General features: G+C 47.0%; 1 protein-coding gene across 1 annotated transcript in view; it reads right to left on the reverse strand.

The window, feature by feature from the left end:
- The window catches only part of pcdh15b (protocadherin-related 15b), a gene marked incomplete in the record, with an annotated part of 209,215 nt that overhangs the window by 112,554 nt on the left and 76,337 nt on the right, over window positions 1-20,324 (reverse strand). The window contains 1 exon segment of the mRNA XM_034214440.1: window positions 3-37. Within this exon segment, the coding sequence (XP_034070331.1) occupies window positions 3-37 (35 nt within the window).

Here is a 20,324-nt window from a genome sequence, read left to right on the forward strand (position 1 = left end):
GTGCCGTGCGGCGCTCACTGGGATAGGGGGCTCGGTCCTACAGAGAGAGAGAGAGAGCTTTGATTTCATTTCCTGCATCATACTGCACTTTCTTCTCTAGATATCCCATATATTTACCTTCATGTCAAGAACAGAAAATGACGGGGGTTTTTTTATCACCGACCTTGTGAATGCAGCAAAACTAAGAATATAATTTGAGGTACATTGAAGTGTTTCTACTTCAATCTATGGCAGTTTGATGAGTTGAAGCATGCAGTATTTTTCAACATGAGACGTGACTCAAGTTTATTTTATTGTAGTTTACTAAAGAAGTCGTTACAATCTTTCATGAAAGCATATAAAGTCATCCCAATTCAGTCAGTCCAGGGAATTTTTCTACATTTCATATCCACCAGTACAAACATGCTCCTTAAGTTATCATTTGAAAATACATGTGTGATCTCAGATGGGTTTTCTCTCTGCCGTAAAGTATCGTGTTTCCAACTATAGACTGCAGTCAAAATGCTATTGGGTTGTCCTTAAGACAAACAAAATAGTACCTGCTTTATATTCCAGAAGAAATAATTGTATTGAGGTTAGGTATGAGGTTTTTGAATACAACTTCACCAAAATGTATGACCTTGATGCATCCAAAAATGAAACATGGGTCTGTTTTTATTCAGAAAAAGACCTTCGGTGGGGACCTCCTCGTAAAATATCAAAACAACTGGAAACAGGTTCTTGTCAGACATTGAAAGTAAGGCAATTCAGAGCGTTTTATTTCTAGCTCAGCATTAATGTGAAACCATTTTGTGTACACTTTCAGGGCCCTTTTATGTGGTAGTTTTCTGCTAACACATTTGTGTGTTCTTCTAACTTGAAAACCTGCCGAGCAATATGACTTCACCTGAAATGAGTGTTTCTCGACCACTGCATTTTTGGTGTCAAACCTCTGACAGAAAAAGATCTTTGCAAGGAATGAATCCTTTCAAAACGTTGCCTCGCACACTTTATTATGCTGTAACATCCATGTTTGTGTGCGGAGGCTTTCATAACCAGGACGGCCGGTCATTTCAGGCGACAATTGACACCTAATGACATGCTGCATGCATATCAGAATAACTGGGGGAAACTAGACAGTGACCGCAGAGAAAAACGTCCAGAGTCATTGTAAATAACACGGGTATTGTATTTGTATTCTCCTCTCTTTCCAATTCTGCCCGCCTTGAATGTGCAGCCTTTACAGTGCAGCCTTTACAGTGCAGCCTTTACAGTGCAGCCTTTATAGTGCAGGCTTTACAGTGCAGCCTTTACAGTGCAGCCTTTACAGTGCAGCCTTTACAGTGCAGGCTTTACAGTGCAGCCTTTACAGTGCAGCCTTTACAGTGCAGGCTTTACAGTGCAGGCTTTACAGTGCAGCCTTTACAGTGCAGGCTTTACAGTGCAGCCTTTACAGTGCAGCCTTTGAAACGATTAATCGACTATTTGGACTATTACTGTATGCCTTGCACAATTTCTCAAGCGCTCTTATTTAGCCATCAACTTTTAGATTTAGCTTGAGGTTGTTTTAGGCATGTGGAAACTAACAATGAAGACAATAAAGATGAATACTTGATTCAAAAATACATACATTATTAAATTAACGTAACAAATTGTGAACAAAATTAACATCGCTTTTTATTTAAATAAAATAAATAATATTTCACATCAAAAGAAACAACAATGTTTTAACAAATCGTATTAAATAAACTGATGACAGAACTGTAACAGAAGAGCTGAAACTTTAACAAAATAAAGGGTAACTCAGTTTCCTCTAATCATTAACCCGTGTTTGTATCATTGAGTTAACTATGTGTTGCTGCTAGCATACATAACACCTGACGTGGAAACGTTACTCGTGGACGGGGCTACAGAGCTATAGAAAGACAGTCAGGTCGAGGCTCTATGGCAGGGGTCTGCAACCTTTTGGACCAAAGGAGCCACAACCATTTTCAACAACAATGTTTGAAAAAGAAAAAGTATTTAAAAAAGTTTGCAATAGTCATAAAGACCATTAAAAATGTAGCACAAGCTTTTAAAAAGGAAAACCTTTTTAAAAGCTTGTGCTACATGCTTCCTGTCGTTGCTTAGCGTCTGCGTCGGACCACTCTCTTGCGTCTGCGAGCAGCCAGGGTCTTCTTCTGGGGTCTTCTGCTGCGCACGGGGCGAGCGGCTTGTCTGCGGTTGCTTGGCATCGTCAAAAAACGTAAACTCTGTGGAGGAACGGGGGTCTATTTGCAAACTTTCTGGAGAGGCTCTGTGATGTCACTGATGATGTCATCGCATTCTGCATGACGTTGCCGATGATGTCATTGCTGATGATATCATCACAGTCTGCATCGGTGATGTCATTTTAAAAGCTTAAAGAATGGGATGTCTTCCAATGTTATCAGCCATGATGTCATGCGGAATGTGATGACATCATCGGTGACATCACAGAGCCTCTGCCGAAAGTTTGCAAATAGACCCCCCCCCGTTCCTCCACAGAGTTTACGTTTTTTGACGATGCCAAGCAACCGCAGACAAGCCGCTCGCCCCGTGCGCAGACGCAGGAGACCTCAGAAGAAGACCCTGGCTGCTCGCAGACGCAAGAGAGTGGTCCGACGCAGACGCTAAGCAACGACAGGAAACATGTAGCACAAGCTTTTTAAAAGCTTGTGCTACATTTTTAATGGTCCTTATGACTATTGCAAACTTTCAGGTCGAGGCTCTATGGCAGGGGTCTGCAACCTTTTGGACCAAAGGAGCCACAACCATTTTCCACAAAAATGTTTGAAAAAGAAAAAGTATTTAAAAAAGTTTGCAATAGTCATAAAGACCATTAAAAATGTAGCACAAGCTTTTAAAAAGGAAAACCTTTTTAAAAGCTTGTGCTACATGCTTTCCTGTCGTTGCTTAGCGTCTGCGTCGGACCACTCTCTTGCGTCTGCGAGCAGCCAGGGTCTTCTTCTGAGGTCTCCTGCGTCTGCGCACGGGGCGAGCGGCTTGTCTGCGGTTGCTTGGTATCGTCAAAAAACGTAAACTCTGTGGAGGAACGGGGGTCTATTTGCAAACTTTCTGCAGAGGCTCTGTGATGTCACCGATGATGTCATCACATTCCGCATGACATCATGGCTGATGACGTCAAGGCTGATAACATTGGAAGACATCCCATTATTTTAAGCTTTTAAAATGACATCACCGATGCAGACTGTGATGATATCATCGGCAATGACATCATCGGCAACGTCATGCGGAATGTGATGACATCATCGGTGACATCACAGAGCCTCTGCAGAAAGTTTGCAAATAGACCCCCGTTCCTCCACAGAGTTTACGTTTTTTGACGATGCCAAGCAACCGCAGACAAGCCGCTCGCCCCGTGCGCAGACGCAGGAGACCTCAGAAGAAGACCCTGGCTGCTCGCAGACGCAAGAGAGTGGTCCGACGCAGACGCTAAGCAACGACAGGAAACATGTAGCACAAGCTTTTAAAAAGGTTTTCCTTTTTAAAAGCTTGTGCTACATTTTTAATGGTCTTTATGACTATTTAAACTTTCAGGTCGAGGCTCTATGGCAGGGGTCTGCAACCTTTTGGACCAAAGGAGCCACAACCATTTTCCACAAAAATGTTTGAAAAAGAAAAAGTATTTAAAAAAGTTTGCAATAGTCATAAAGACCATTAAAAATGTAGCACAAGCTTTTAAAAAGGAAAACCTTTTTAAAAGCTTGTGCTACATGTTTCCTGTCGTTGCTTAGCGTCTGCGTCGGACCACTCTCTTGCGTCTGCGAGCGGCCAGGGGCTTCTTCTGGGGTCTTCTGCTGCGCACGGGGCGAGCGGCTTGTCTGCGGTTGCTTGGTATCGTCAAAAAACGTAAACTCTGTGGAGGAACGGGGGTCTATTTGCAAACTTTCTGGAGAGGCTCTGTGATGTCACCGATGATGTCATCGCATTCTGCATGACGTTGCCGATGATGTCATTGCTGATGATCTCATCACAGTCTGCATCGGTGATGTCATTTTAAAAGCTTAAAGAATGGGATGTCTTCCAATGTTATCAGCCTTGACGTCATCAGCCATGATGTCATGCGGAATGTGATGACATCATCGGTGACATCACAGAGCCTCTGCAGAAAGTTTGCAAATAGACCCCCCGTTCCTCCACAGAGTTTACGTTTTTTGACGATGCCAAGCAAACGCAGACAAGCCGCTCGCCCCGTGCGCAGACGCAGGAGACCTCAGAAGAAGTCCCTGGCTGCTCGCAGACGCAAGAGAGTGGTCCGACGCAGACGCTAAGCAACGACAGGAAACATGTAGTACAAGCTTTTAAAAAGGTTTTGCCTTTTTAAAAGCTTGTGCTACATTTTTAATGGTCCTTATGACTATTGCAAACTTTCAGGTTGAGGCTCTACGGCAGGGGTCTGCAACCTTTTTGACCAAAGGAGCCACAACCCTTTTCCACAAAAATCTTTGAAAAAGAAAAATTATTTTAAAAGTTTGCAATAGTCATAAAGACCATTAAAAATGTAACACAAGCTTTTAAAAAGGAAAACCTTTTTAAAAGCTTGAACTACATGTTTCCTGTCGTTGCTTAGCGTCTGCGTCGGACCACTCTCTTGCGTCTGCGAGCAGCCAGGGACTTCTTCTGAGGTCTCCTGCGTCTGCGCACGGGGCGAGCGGCTTGTCTGCGTTTGCTTGGCATCGTCAAAAAACGTAAACTCTGTGGAGGAACGGGGGTCTATTTGCAAACTTTCAGGAGAGGCTCTATGATGTCACCGATGATGTCATCACATTCCGCATGACACATCCCAGTCTTTTAAGCTTTTAAAATGACATCATCGGCAATGTCATGCAGAATGTGATGACATCATCGGTGACATCACAGAGCCTCTCCTGAAAGTTTGCAAATAGACCCCCGTTCCTCCACAGAGTTTACGTTTTTTGACGATGCCAAGCAAACGCAGACAAGCCGCTCGCCCCGTGCGCAGACGCAGGAGACCTCAGAAGAAGTCCCTGGCTGCTCGCAGACGCAAGAGAGTGGTCCGACGCAGACGCTAAGCAACGACAGGAAACATGTAGCACAAGCTTTTAAAAAGGTTTTGCCTTTTTAAAAGCTTGTGCTACATTTTTAATGGTCCTTATGACTATTTAAACTTTCAGGTCGAGGCTCTATGGCAGGGGTCTGCAACCTTTTGGACCAAAGGAGCCACAACCATTTTCCACAAAAATGTTTGAAAAAGAAAAAGTATTTAAAAAAGTTTGCAATAGTCATAAAGACCATTAAAAATGTAGCACAAGCTTTTAAAAAGGAAAACCTTTTAAAAGCTTGTGCTACATGTTTCCTGTCGTTGCTTAGCGTCTGCGTCGGACCACTCTCTTGCGTCTGCGAGCGGCCAGGGGCTTCTTCTGGGGTCTTCTGCTGCGCACGGGGCGAGCGGCTTGTCTGCGGTTGCTTGGTATCGTCAAAAAAAGTAAACTCTGTGGAGGAACGGGGGTCTATTTGCAAACTTTCTGGAGAGGCTCTGTGATGTCACCGATGATGTCATCGCATTCTGCATGACGTTGCCGATGATGTCATTGCTGATGATCTCATCACAGTCTGCATCGGTGATGTCATTTTAAAAGCTTAAAGAATGGGATGTCTTCCTGGGATGGATGTCATGCGGAATGTGATGACATCATCGGTGACATCATAGAGCCTCTCCAGAAAGTTTGCAAATAGACCCCCGTTCCTCCACAGAGTTTACGTTTTTTGACGATGCCAAGCAAAACGCAGACAAGCCGCTCGCCCCTGCGCAGACGCAGGAGACCTCAGAAGAAGTCCCTGGCTGCTCGCAGACGCAAGAGAGTGGTCCGACGCAGACGCTAAGCAACGACAGGAAACATGTAGTACAAGCTTTTAAAAAGGTTTTTCCTTTTTAAAGCTTGTGCTACATTTGTAATGGTCTTTATGACTATTGCAAACTTTTAAAATCATTTTTATTTTTCAAAGATTTTTGTGGAAAAGGGTTGTGGCTCCTTTGGTCAAAAAGGTTGCAGACCCCTGCCGTAGAGCCTCAACCTGAAAGTTTGCAATAGTCATAAGGACCATTAAAAATGTAGCACAAGCTTTTAAAAAGGAAAACCTTTTTAAAAGCTTGTACTACATGTTTCCTGTCGTTGCTTAGCGTCTGCGTCGGACCACTCTCTTGCGTCTGCGAGCAGCCAGGGACTTCTTCTGAGGTCTCCTGCGTCTGCGCACGGGGCGAGCGGCTTGTCTGCGTTTGCTTGGCATCGTCAAAAAACGTAAACTCTGTGGAGGAACGGGGGTCTATTTGCAAACTTTCTGGAGAGGCTCTATGATGTCACCGATGATGTCATCACATTCCGCATGACACATCCCAGTCTTTTAAGCTTTTGAAATGACATCATCGGCAATGTCATGCAGAATGTGATGACATCATCGGTGACATCACAGAGCCTCTCCAGAAAGTTTGCAAATAGACCCCCGTTCCTCCACAGAGTTTACGTTTTTTGACGATGCAAAGCAAACGCAGACAAGCCGCTCGCCCCGTGCGCAGACGCAGGAGACCTCAGAAGAAGTCCCTGGCTGCTCGCAGACGCAAGAGAGTGGTCCGACGCAGACGCTAAGCAACGACAGGAAACATGTAGTACAAGCTTTTAAAAAGGTTTTCCTTTTTAAAAGCTTGTGCTACATTTTTAATGGTCCTTATGACTATTGCAAACTTTCAGGTTGAGGCTCTACGGCAGGGGTCTGCAACCTTTTTGACCAAAGGAGCCACAACCCTTTTCCACAAAAATCTTTGAAAAAGAAAAATTATTTAAAAAAGTTTGCAATAGTCATAAAGACCATTAAAAATGTAGCACAAGCTTGTGCTACATGTTTCCTGTCGTTGCTTAGCGTCTGCGTCGGACCACTCTCTTGCGTCTGCGAGCAGCCAGGGACTTCTTCTGAGATCTCCTGCGTCTGCGCACGGGGCGAGCGGCTTGTCTGCGGTTGCTTGGTATCGTCAAAAAACGTAAACTCTGTGGAGGAACGGGGGTCTATTTGCAAACTTTCTGGAGAGGCTCTGTGATGTCACCGATGATGTCATCGCATTCTGCATGACGTTGCCGATGATGTCATTGCTGATGATCTCATCACAGTCTGCATCGGTGATGTCATTTTAAAAGCTTAAAATAATGGGATGTCTTCCAATGTTATCAGCCATGATGTCATGCGGAATGTGATGACATCATCGGTGACATCACAGAGCCTCTGCAGAAAGTTTGCAAATAGACCCCCGTTCCTCCACAGAGTTTACGTTTTTTGACGATACCAAGCAACCGCAGACAAGCCGCTCGCCCCGTGCGCAGACGCAGGAGACCTCAGAAGAAGACCCTGGCTGCTCGCAGACGCAAGAGAGTGGTCCGACGCAGACGCTAAGCAACGACAGGAAGCATGTAGTACAAGCTTTTAAAAAGGTTTTCCTTTTTAAAAGCTTGTGCTACATTTTTAATGGTCTTTATGACTATTGCAAACTTTTTTAAATACTTTTTCTTTTTCAAACATTTTTGTGGAAAATGGTTGTGGCTCCTTTGGTCCAAAAGGTTGCAGACCCCTGCCATAGAGCCTCGACCTGAAAGTTTGCAATAGTCATAAGGACCATTAAAAATGTAGCACAAGCTTTTAAAAAGGAAAACCTTTTTAAAAGCTTGTGCTACATGCTTCCTGTCGTTGCTTAGCGTCTGCGTCGGACCACTCTCTTGCGTCTGCGAGCAGCCAGGGTCTTCTTCTGAGGTCTCCTGCGTCTGCGCACGGGGCGAGCGGCTTGTCTGCGGTTGCTTGGCATCGTCAAAAAACGTAAACTCTGTGGAGGAACGGGGGTCTATTTGCAAACTTTCTGGAGAGGCTCTGTGATGTCACCGATGATGTCATCGCATTCTGCATGACGTTGCCGATGATGTCATTGCCGATGATATCATCACAGTCTGCATCGGTGATGTAATTTTAAAAGCTTAAAGAATGGGATGTCGGCTGATGACGTCAAGGCTGATAACATTGGAAGACATCCCATTATTTTAAGCTTTTAAAATGACATCACCGATGCAGACTGTGATGGCATCATCGGCAATGACATCATCGGCAACGTCATGCAGAATGCGATGACATCATCGGTGACATTACATAATTATAGAAGACACATCCGAAGTGTTATTTTTACATATTGATTAGCAGCCGACATTTACTGAAAGGATGCGTCCGTCTCTCGTCTGGTTCATTACAACTAGTAGTTACAAACTGTTACAGTTACAACCTTAATCAGTACCGCACATCTTATTACTCAATTCAACCAACCAAGCTAGTCATGTTGTCTATCCGAATCCATACCATATTATTTGATTAAGTTACAGTATGTAGGGCAGGCCTACTTATATTTCCAAGATAATACAACAGTACAGAACAGTACACTAGCATCATGCTAAGTGCTGGTTAGCATCACAGCATATACGCTAACCTTAGGTCAATTAGAAGATCAGCTTAGGTAACACAAATCAGTATTGTTACCGAGCCTGATCATCTATTGACCTATCTAAGCTTAACGTTATTACAACAGTAGAGTAGGCCTGGTTGCAAACGGGACTATAGGCCAACGTGTTTATAGCATCATGCTAAGTTAGCATTTAATACCACAAACATTTTTACCACATACAACTATTATTTACTTTATTAACGCTTAACGAGGTTGGACAGTCGATGTTGTACTTTGATAACGAGACAATTGTGTGTTAAGAAAAATGACATTACAATAAATATAAACATGCATCTCTGGAAAATACTATTACCGCTGTTTCAACTTGTTGTTCGGCCATCGTGAAAGAACGAATGACTTATTCTGCGAGGATTTATAAAAGCAGCTGGAATCCCTTAAATTGCATTACTGTCACCTACAGTATGTATTTCTGCTGAGTGTCATTATTCTATTGGATAAAAAAAGTTAGGAAACGCCCCTATAGGATCCGCCCCTATAGGATCCGCCCCTATAGGATCCGCCCCTATAGGATCCGCCCCTATACGATCCGCCCCTATACGATACGCCCCTATACGATACGCCCCTATACGATCCGCCCCTATACGATACGCCCCTATAGGATCCGCCCCTATAGGATCCGCCCCTATACGATCCGCCCCTATAGGATCCGCCCCTATACGTTACGCCCCTATACGATCCGCCCCTATAGGATCCGCCCCTATAGGATCCGCCCCTATACGATACGCCCAGGGGCGGACTGGCCATCGGGAATACCGGGAGTTTCCCCGGTGGGCCGGTGCAGTGCATGGGCCGGAGGGCCAAAACAATAAATAAATTTAAAAAAAAAGATTTGCCTAAATCCTACCGGCCCATATTTGTGAGTATACCGGCCACTCCCTTTTTTTTTTTGCTTAACTAAATCCTACCGGCCCACATTTGTAAGTGCCCACATTTGTAAGCGTTCCGGGCCGGCCACTCCCCATCAGGCCCGTAGCAGCTGTCACTGCGCAGTGAAAGATCAGGAGTGAGTTACTGATGGATAAACAAGCTCCAAAGCGTAAAGGAGGTGCACAAAAACTTAGGGATAAAAAAATGAAAGCACTTGAGGAAGGTTCAGAAAAATCAAAAAAAATTACAGACTTTTCGTTTGGTCCTGCAGCTGGTTGTAGTTGTAGTACAACCACCACCGGAGAAGCTGATGTAACGTTAGCCGACACAGCGGCCATTCCCAGTGGCAGTGAGTCCAGCAATGAAACTGACACAGTACAGCGGCATCTAGAGCCCAGTACCAGCAGTGATATGATGGTAAGTTAATGTTATGATTGATGCTGAAAGTGAAAATCCTCATTTGGCTAATGCTAGCTTGCATTTTAATGTAGCAGATGAGGTAATATTAGCTAGCTAGCCTATTTCTAGCTAGCTAGGCTATTGCCTACAGTACATTGTGTGTTCACAGGGACAGCTAATGCATTAGCTAGCTAGCCTATTGCCTACAGTACATTGTGTGTTCACAGGGACAGGGTAAAATTAACACCATTCACTGACCAAATTCTGGTGAAATATGCAAGCTGCTGGTAGATTTGCTTCACTCATTGACAACGGTAATCTATTTTTACATTACATTACATTGCATTTAGCTGACGCTTTTGTCCAAAGCGACTTACAATAAGTACATTCGACCAGGAAGACACAACCTTGAAGAAAACAGAATCATATAAGTACATCAGGTTTCATAGAGCCAAACATTTCAAGTGCTACTCAACTGGCTTTAGGTAATCCAGTCCTTTATTAGTATAAAAGTGCTTCGTTAATCGTTCTAACGCTCGAAGTGGAGTCGAAAGAGATGAGTTTTCAGTTTGCGCCGGAAGATGTGCAAGCTATCTGCCGTCCTGATGTCAATGGGGAGCTCATTCCACCATCTTGGAGCCAGGACAGCAAACCCACGTGTTTTCGCCGATGGGAACTTGGGTCCCCCTCGCAGCGAGGGCGCAACGAGTCGTTTGGCTGATGCAGAGCGTAGTGCACGCGCTGGGGTGTACGGTTTAACCATGTCCTGGATGTAGGAAGGGCCAGATCCATTCGCAGCACGGTAAGCAAGTACCAGTGTCTTGAAGTGGATTCTAGCAGTTACCGGAAGCCAGTGAAGGGAGCGGAGGAGCGGCGTGGTGTGGGAGAATTTAGGAAGGTTGAAAACCAGACGAGCCGCTGCATTCTGGATGAGCTGCAGAGGTCGGATGGCACATGCAGGTAGACCAGCCAGGAGGGAGTTGCAGTAGTCTAGGCGTGAGATGATGAGAGCCTGGACCAGAACCTGAGTCGCTTTCTGAGTCAGCTGGGGACGTATCTTCCTGATGTTGTAAAGCGTGTATCTGCAGCAGCGGGTTGTAGCAGCGATGTTTGCAGTGAAGGACAGGTTGTTATCTAGGGTCACACCCAGATTCCTTGCAGTCTGAGTCGGGGAAACAACTGAGGTGCCGATGTTGATTGTCAGGTCAAGAGTTGGACAATCTTTTCCCGGGAGGAAGAGCAGCTCAGTCTTGTCAAGGTTGAGCTTGAGGTGGTGAGCAGACATCCACTGAGAGATGTCAGCTAGACAAGCAGAGATGCGTGCAACGACCTGGGTCTCTGAGCGGGGAAAGGACAGAATTAATTGGGTGTCGTCAGCGTAGCAGTGGTAAGAAAAACCATGCGGGCTAATGACTGATCCGAGCGAGTTTGTGTACAAGGAGAAGAGGAGGGGACCAAGAACAGAGCCCTGAGGGACCCCCGTAGTTAATTGACAAGGGTCGGACTCAGACCCTCTCCAAGTCACCCTGTAGGTACGGTCTTTCAGGTATGAGGTGAGGAGGGAAAGTGCAGAGCCTGAAACTCCAAGTTTTTGGAGAGTGCGAAGGAGGATCTGATGATTCACCGTGTCGAATGCAGCAGACAGGTCCAACAGGATGATGACAGAGGAGAGGGATGCAGTTTTGGCAGTGTGCAGTTCCTCCGTGACAGCAATGAGAGCAGTTTCTGTGGAGTGACCTGCCTTGAAACCAGACTGGTGCGGATCCAGAAGGTTGTTCTGATTGAGATAACAGGAGAGTTGTTTAAAGACAGCGCGTTCAAGTGATTTAGACAGGAACGGGAGGAGAGAGACAGGCCTGTAGTTTATAACATCAGACGGGTTGAGAGTGGGTTTCTTTAGGAGAGGGTTTACTCTTGCCTCCTTGAGACTGTTTGGAAAGTGACCAGAAGTTAGAGAAGTGTTGATGAAGTGGGTGAGAAACGGTAGAATATCAGGAGCGATAGTCTGAAGGAGGTTTGAAGGGATGGGGTCCAGAGGACAGGTGGTAGGGCGGGCAGAGGTAATGAGGGTAAGAACCTCACTTGGAGAGAGAGGGGAAAAGGAGGTTAGTGTGTGGGTGGAAGGAGGGTCTGGTGACCCAGTGGTGAGTAAAGGTGAGTCAGAAAAAGAAGAGCGAATATCATCAACCTTTTTTTCAAAGTGGGTAACAAAGTCGCTTGACAGAAGTGAGGAGGGGGGAGGAGCTTTTGGAGGGTCCAAGAGGGTGGAGAAGATGGAAAATAGTTTTTTAGGATTGGAATAGGAAGATTGGATCTTATCTTGAAAGAAAGTGCTTTTTGCCTTATTTGAACATTATAGCCACTTGACTTGGGCTGGTGAATCAATGAGACTACTATGATTGCTTATACTGTCTTTTGTTTGATTAGCTTAGACGTTAGGTTACCTTAATACTAAAACTAATAAAGGGTCCATTATTTGTCAACCTGCAACTAAAGTTACTGTCTGGTGGAAATTAGCCTGTTACTGTCTTTAAGACTTTACTTGGTTTACATACATAATAATAACATGGTGGTAACATAATAACGTAACATACTAATCATTTATGTAGGCTGAAGATGATCCTGCTGCTGACACTGACAGAGTTAGTCAAGGCCAGGATGTCAGTGCCACCCCAGTTGATTATTTCACCAGGCCGATGTCAGGCACATTAGACCTATTCTTCCGTTTTCACCCCCAGCAGAAGGCAGACAAGGCTGTAGTGCAGAGGGCTTTTTTTTGCAAAGACGGCACAAACAGGAAATAGCTATCATACAGTGAAGCCAGAGAAGTACTCTTCTGCTCCCTTTGTATGGCTTTTGCTAATCCTAGAGATAGCAACTCCTTCATCACTGGCATGACCAACTTCACACACATACATCAGAGAGTCGAGGAGCATGAGCAGAGCCATGCTCACAGAGGTTGCGCTGAGGCATATTTCCTCAGATTCTCAAAAAACACAATTCAGGACCTTCTCATGGGACCTCAGATGTCACGTCACAGAGAGGAAGTCCGCAGGAAGCGTCAAGTGTTGGAGCGCATCATAGATGTGTTGAAGCTCATTGGTCAAAGTGGTTTGAGCTACAGCGGCACGCAGGCGGAGGCATTATATACACAAGATGATGACACCATTGATCATGGTAACTTTTTAGAGATGATTGTTTTGCTGGGAAAATATGATGTGTGTCTCAAGGAACACCTCACTCTGTACAGAAAAGAGCAAGCAAATACACCAGTCTGGTTTAAGACAAGGTAGAGGTTCCCTTGTCACTCTCCTATCCAAAACAACCATCAACTACATCATCACCACCATCCAACGCCTAATGAAGGCCACCATCGCCACTGAAGTCCGGGAATCTGGCATGTATTCTGTCCAGATTGACACCACACAGGACATCACAGCCCAAGATCAGTGCTCTGTTGTCATACGATATGTGACAGACATTGTTCATGAGCGACTTGTTGCTGTGATTAAATGTGAGGCATTCACTGGGCAGTACTTTGCACAACTTGTTGTGCATGAAGTACTGGAGACCATGAAACTGGATGTGAGGCAGTGTATTGGAAATTCCACCGATGGGGCCTCCAATATGCAAGGCCAATATAAAGGCTTCTCTGCACTGCTCGCCAAAATGTCCCCCACCCATGTCCATGTATGGTGCTACGCACACGTCCTGAACCTCGTCCTGGCAGACACAACACAATGTGTATTGTCAAGTGGGTCTCTTTTTTCCCTGTTGAACAACATCGCTGTCTTCATCAGAGAGTCCTACCAGAGGATGAACATCTGGGAGAAGGAGAGCAAATACCCAAGACACAGACGTCTCGCCCCGATTGGAGAGATACGCTGGTGGTCCAAAGACGTTGCTGTGACTAAGGTATTTGGCTCTTTTGGAAAGCCAGATAATGCCCTGTATGTTGATGTCCTTCATACCCTCTCCGCCATTCAACATGGACAGACCATCAACGCCACTGCACGGGTCAATGCACGTGGATACATCACCCAGCTTCTGAGGTATGAAACAATACTTACAGCTCAGATCTTCCTGAGAATTTTCCAGGTCACCTCACCAGTCTCAAAATACCTTCAGAAAAGTGGAATGGACATCCTGACAGCTCATCGGATGATTGTGGCTGCAGAAACACAGCTGAAAGATATGACCAGAGACTTCGAGAAAGTCAAGACGGCGGCCGCCACATTCGTCCAGTGGGCCAACAATCAAACAGAGGAGCAGAGTGAGGAGACTGAGCTGGAGGTTGAGGCCGCTCTGCCACAGAAACAGGGTAGAAAGAAGAAAACCATGCCTGGAGAGATGTCCAAGGATGAGGCTGTGACTGATGCTGAAACATCATACAAGATTGATGTCCATAATCAAATCATGGACACAGTCACAGGAAGCATGCACCAGCGCTTCCTCAAAAATGGCACTTTGTATGCTGATTTGGCACTTCTGGCCCCAAAAAGATTCAACCAGGTAACATCTTATGCCGGTGGTTTCCCAGAGGCAGCACTCCAAGAATTAAGCAAGTGCTTGCTGCCATTTGATGACAGAGGAACGGTGGCCAAATTACAGAGTGAGCTCATCAGTCTGGCAGGACAGTGGAATAGGTTGAAGACATCTGTATTTGAGGAATACACAACCAAGACAACAGAGGCTGGGCCAGAGGATGCTGAAGATGAAGCGGAGATGGTATATAAAAAGTGCTCATCTTGCAAGGACTGCCCATTGTGTTGCTACCGTATCCTTAAGCAGTACAATCTCCTGACAGATGCATACCACATCATTGGCCTTGCATACAGGTTCCTGCTTACCCTGTCTGTCACACAGGTAGCATGCGAGCGAAGCTTTTCAACACTAAAATTAATCAAAAACAGGCTCAGGAGCTCGCTCTCTCAACAGAACCTGGAGTCCTTTATGCTCATGGCTACTCAACCAGATGTTTTGAAGATGCTGGATAGTGACCAAATTATAGATGGTGTTGCAGAGAAAAGTGAGCTGCTGCAGAAACTACTAATTCAGTGAGGTAATAATACATTTACATTTATTACTATGTGACTTCCCAATCTTGACACTAATAAATTAGTGATTATTGCAGACTATTAAACAACATTAAAAACATGACATTTGTTCTAATGAAGGCTTCAGGTGGATGTCAGTATCTCTTCGATAATGTGTAAATAACATGCATATATGTTTCTCACCCATAGACCACCCTATTTTTTCCAGAGGGGACTGACTTCTACAACCTTGCTCCCAATGTCAAAATCAACCACTTCAACCCAGCCTCCTCCTTTTAAAAGCAACACATGGATGAGCTCACTTATAGACCCAAAAGGGTAGAGAGGGAAGTATTGACAGGGCTTATTGTTTATAAGTATGTTGCCCTGCCCTCTAGTGTTTTTTTTTGTTGTGTATGTGTATACAGTATACAGTATTGTAGCGAGCCCTGGGTTCAGAGGGAGGGGCTTGCATAGGGAGGGGGGGGGGAACGGGGTTCAGGGGGAGTGGCTGCACCCGTAGGATAGAAAAGGGGGAAGTGACGTCTGACTCAGAGGTCGCACGGCTGTGGAGAAGAACGTTCATTCAGAACCCACATTATGTTACTGAGTTTAGGCTAGTTAGCTAGCAGGTTTAATGTTCTGGGTGCAGTCACTTTTGCCTCCACTTGCTGTTCAAATAAAATGTTGAAAGAAAAAGTAAATCTGTTTACAGTTCTGTTTCATATTGGTGTTGAGAGATGTATCCATAGCTTTAGTCCCTAATTTTGCTCTCAAAATGCACCAGATTGATGCATTTAACTTCAACATTTTAAAACGAATCTTCCCGGGGGAGCTTGCCCCCGGACCCCCCTAGAGGAGGTGAGGTCCACCACCTGCCCACACCCCCTGTCAAATTGTCTCACCCACATTGAGGATGCTTCCTACCCCCATGTTTTATTCCATGCGTCAAGTCAGGAAAATTGGGTCCAAATGTTATTGCATCAATGATCTGTTAACATTAAAATCACTAAAATTATGCTGTAACTATTTTGCTTAGGCAACTCAAGGGCTCAGGTAATGTGATTACTATATGAATAATGGTCCAAAATAACATAAAATGCATAGGGTTTTTTGTTAAGTAACATACTTTCGTCGCCGGCCGGCCGATACATGCCGCGCATTAAGTGGGCCTGTCTGTCAATTAATCCCCGGGCCACTTTTCCCCCCCAGTCCGCCCCTGGCATACGCCCATATACGATCCGCCCCTATAGGATCCGCCCCTATACGATACGCCCCTATAGGATCCGCCCCTATACGATACGCCCCTATAGGATCCGCCCCTATACGATACGCCCCTATAGGATCCGCCCCTATACGATCCGCCCCTATAGGATCCGCCCCTATACGATCCGCCCCTATACGATCCGCCCCTATAGGATCCGCCCCTATACGATCCGCCCCTATAGGATACGCCCCTATAGGATCCGCCCCTATACGATCCGCCCCTATACGATCCGCCCCTATACGATCCGCCCCTATACGATCCGCCCCTATAGGATACGCCCCTATACGATCCGCCCCTATACGATCCGCCCCTATACGATCCGCCCCTATACGATACGCCCCTATACGATCCGCCCCTATACGATACGCCCCTATACGATCCGCCCCTATACGATCCGCCCCTATACGATCCGCCCCTATAGGATCCGCCCCTATAGGATCCGCCCCTATACGATCCGCCCCTATAGGATCCGCCCCTATAGGATCCGCCCCTATACGATCCGCCCCTATAGGATCCGCCCCTATAGGATCCGCCCCTATAGGATCCGCCCCTATAGGATCCGCCCCTATACGATCCGCCCCTATAGGATCCGCCCCTATACGATCCGCCCCTATAGTATCCGCCCCTATAGGATCCGCCCCTATAGGATCCGCCCCTATACGATCCGCCCCTATAGGATCCGCCCCTATAGGATCCGCCCCTATAGGATCCGCCCCTATACGATCCGCCCCTATACGATCCGCCCCTATAGGATCCGCCCCTATACGATCCGCCCCTATAGGATCCGCCCTATACGATCCGCCCCTATACGATCCGCCCCTATACGATCCGCCCCTATACGATCCGCCCCTATAGGATCCGCCCCTATACGATCCGCCCCTATACGATACGCCCCTATACGATCCGCCCCTATACGATCCGCCCCTATACGATCCGCCCCTATAACGATCCGCCCCTATATACGAGTACGATCCGCCCCCTATACGATCCGCCCCTATACGATCCGCCCCTATACGATCCGCCCCCTATACGATCCGCCCCCTATACGATCCGCCCCTATACGATCCGCCCCTATACGATCCGCCCCCTATACGATCCGCCCCTATACGATCCGCCCCCTATACGATCCGCCCCCTATACCGATCCGCCCCTATACGATACGCCCCTATACGATCCCGCCCCTATACGATCCCCCCCTATAGGATCCGCCCCTATACGATCCGCCCCTATAGACCGCCCCTTATACGACCGCCCCTATACGATACGCCCCCTATACGATACGCCCCTATACGATACGCCCCTATACGAACGCCCCATACGATCCGCCCCCTATACGATACGCCCCCTATACGATCCGCCCCCCTATACGATCCGCCCCTATACGATACCGCCCCTATACGATCCGCCCCTATACGATCCCCCCCCTATACGATCCGCCCCTATACGATACGCCCCCTATACGATCCGCCCCTATACGATACGCCCCTATCCGATACGCCCCTTATAGGATCCGCCCCTATACGATACGCCCCTATACGATACGCCCCTATACGATCCGCCCCTATACGATCCGCCCCTATACGATACGCCCCTATACGATCCGCCCCTATACGATCCGCCCCTATACGATCCGCCCCTATACGATCCGCCCCTATACGATCCGCCCCTATAGGATCCGCCCCTATACGATCCGCCCCTATACGATCCGCCCCTATACGATCCGCCCCTATACGATCCGCCCCTATAGGATCCGCCCCTATACGATCCGCCCCTATACGATCCGCCCCTATACGATACGCCCCTATACGATCCGCCCCTATACGATACGCCCCTATACGATCCGCCCCTATACGATCCGCCCCCTATACGATCCGCCCCTATACGATCCGCCCCTATACGATCCGCCCCTATACGATACGCCCCTATACGATCCGCCCCTATAGGATCCGCCCCTATACGATCCGCCCCTATAGGATCCGCCCCTATACGATCCGCCCCTATACGATACGCCCCTATACGATACGCCCCTATACGATACGCCCCTATACGATCCGCCCCTATACGATCCGCCCCTATACGATACGCCCCTATACGATCCGCCCCTATACGATCCGCCCCTATACGATCCGCCCCTATACGATACGCCCCTATACGATCCGCCCCTATACGATACGCCCCTATACGATACGCCCCTATAGGATCCGCCCCTATACGATACGCCCCTATAGGATCCGCCCCTATACGATCCGCCCCTATACGATCCGCCCCTATAGGATCCGCCCCTATACGATCCGCCCCTATAGGATCCGCCCCTATAGGATCCGCCCCTATACGATCCGCCCCTATAGGATCCGCCCCTATAGGATACGCCCCTATACGATCCGCCCCTATACGATCCGCCCCTATACGATACGCCCCTATAGGATCCGCCCCTATAGGATCCGCCCCTATACGATCCGCCCCTATACGATACGCCCCTATAGGATACGCCCCTATAGGATCCGCCCCTATAGGATCCGCCCCTATAGGATACGCCCCTATAGGATCCGCCCCTATAGGATCCGCCCCTATACGATCCGCCCCTATACGATACGCCCCTATACGATCCGCCCCTATAGGATCCGCCCCTATAGGATACGCCCCTATACGATCCGCCCCTATACGATCCGCCCCTATACGATACGCCCCTATACGATCCGCCCCTATACGATCCGCCCCTATAGGATCCGCCCCTATAGGATACGCCCCTATACGATCCGCCCCTATACGATCCGCCCCTATACGATACGCCCCTATACGATCCGCCCCTATACGATCCGCCCCTATAGGATCCGCCCCTATACGATCCGCCCCTATACGATACGCCCCTATACGATACGCCCCTATACGATACGCCCCTATACGATACGCCCCTATACGATCCGCCCCTATACGATCCGCCCCTATACGATCCGCCCCTATAGGATCCGCCCCTATACGATCCGCCCCTATACGATACGCCCCTATACGATACGCCCCTATACGATCCGCCCCTATACGATACGCCCCTATAGGATCCGCCCCTATACGATCCGCCCCTATAGGATCCGCCCCTATACGATACGCCCCTATACGATCCGCCCCTATAGGATACGCCCCTATACGATCCGCCCCTATAGGATCCGCCCCTATACGATCCGCCCCTATACGATCCGCCCCTATAGGATCCGCCCCTATAGGATCCGCCCCTATACGATCCGCCCCTATACGATCCGCCCCTATACGATCCGCCCCTATACGATCCGCCCCTATACGATCCGCCCCTATACGATCCGCCCCTATACGATACGCCTCCTTGCCGCGGTCTGCAGCCAGACCCATCTCGCTGCGCACGGGTAATATGTTTCCTTTACCTGAGTGCAGTCTTGCAGGCACATCGCCTTGTATTTTTTTAGTTTATTAACACTGACAGTGTATTAATGTGTATTCATGTGAGCACAATGACAGTGTATTAATGTGAGCATTCATTGAATGCTTTATAAACCAGTAACACTTACAGATGTCATTGTGAATTGGAAAACTGCATTTAAATGTTGTTAAAGGTCAACGTTTCAATGTGGTTCAGCAATTGTTGGTCGTTTAGGAATTGACATATTTTATTATGGGAGAATCACTGTTTGTGGTTCTGCTGCCTTATTAGGCATGTTGAGCATTAAGACCAAAACTCATGCACAACAACTTCCTTATTTGCAACAAATAAGCACTAGTTAGAGGGTGGTTGAGGAAAAACGTTCAACTAATGGCTTATTACCTGGAGAATATGGTCATGTAGAATAAGGCATTAATAAGTGTTTTATAATGACTAATAAAGAGCCAATATACTGCTAATATGCATGTTAATGAACAACTAGTCGATGGTTAATTTGTGTACCTTAATATAAAGTGTTATAATGTTTTATATGAAATGAACATAATTACCCTGTTGCTGAGATAACTCTCATGCTGTGAAGTAGATGAGAAGTTAGCTTAGCTTAGCTTTCCTTGACATGTTTGTGTTCGCTTTGAATGTATATTTATCAAATCCACAGCCTCTCAAGCCATTCTTAATATTGTATTCAGATAAACATTGAATACGTCTTTCAAGCAGTCAGAAGCACATGAATCTTTCAGTGTTCTGTGGACTTGTAATAATGCTTTTAGGCTAAATGGGCCTTGAGACATGACTATTTGCCACTTCTAAAACCAT

This window comes from Gymnodraco acuticeps, unplaced genomic scaffold, assembly GCF_902827175.1.
Source record: "Gymnodraco acuticeps unplaced genomic scaffold, fGymAcu1.1, whole genome shotgun sequence".
Taxonomy (NCBI): domain Eukaryota; kingdom Metazoa; phylum Chordata; class Actinopteri; order Perciformes; family Bathydraconidae; genus Gymnodraco; species Gymnodraco acuticeps.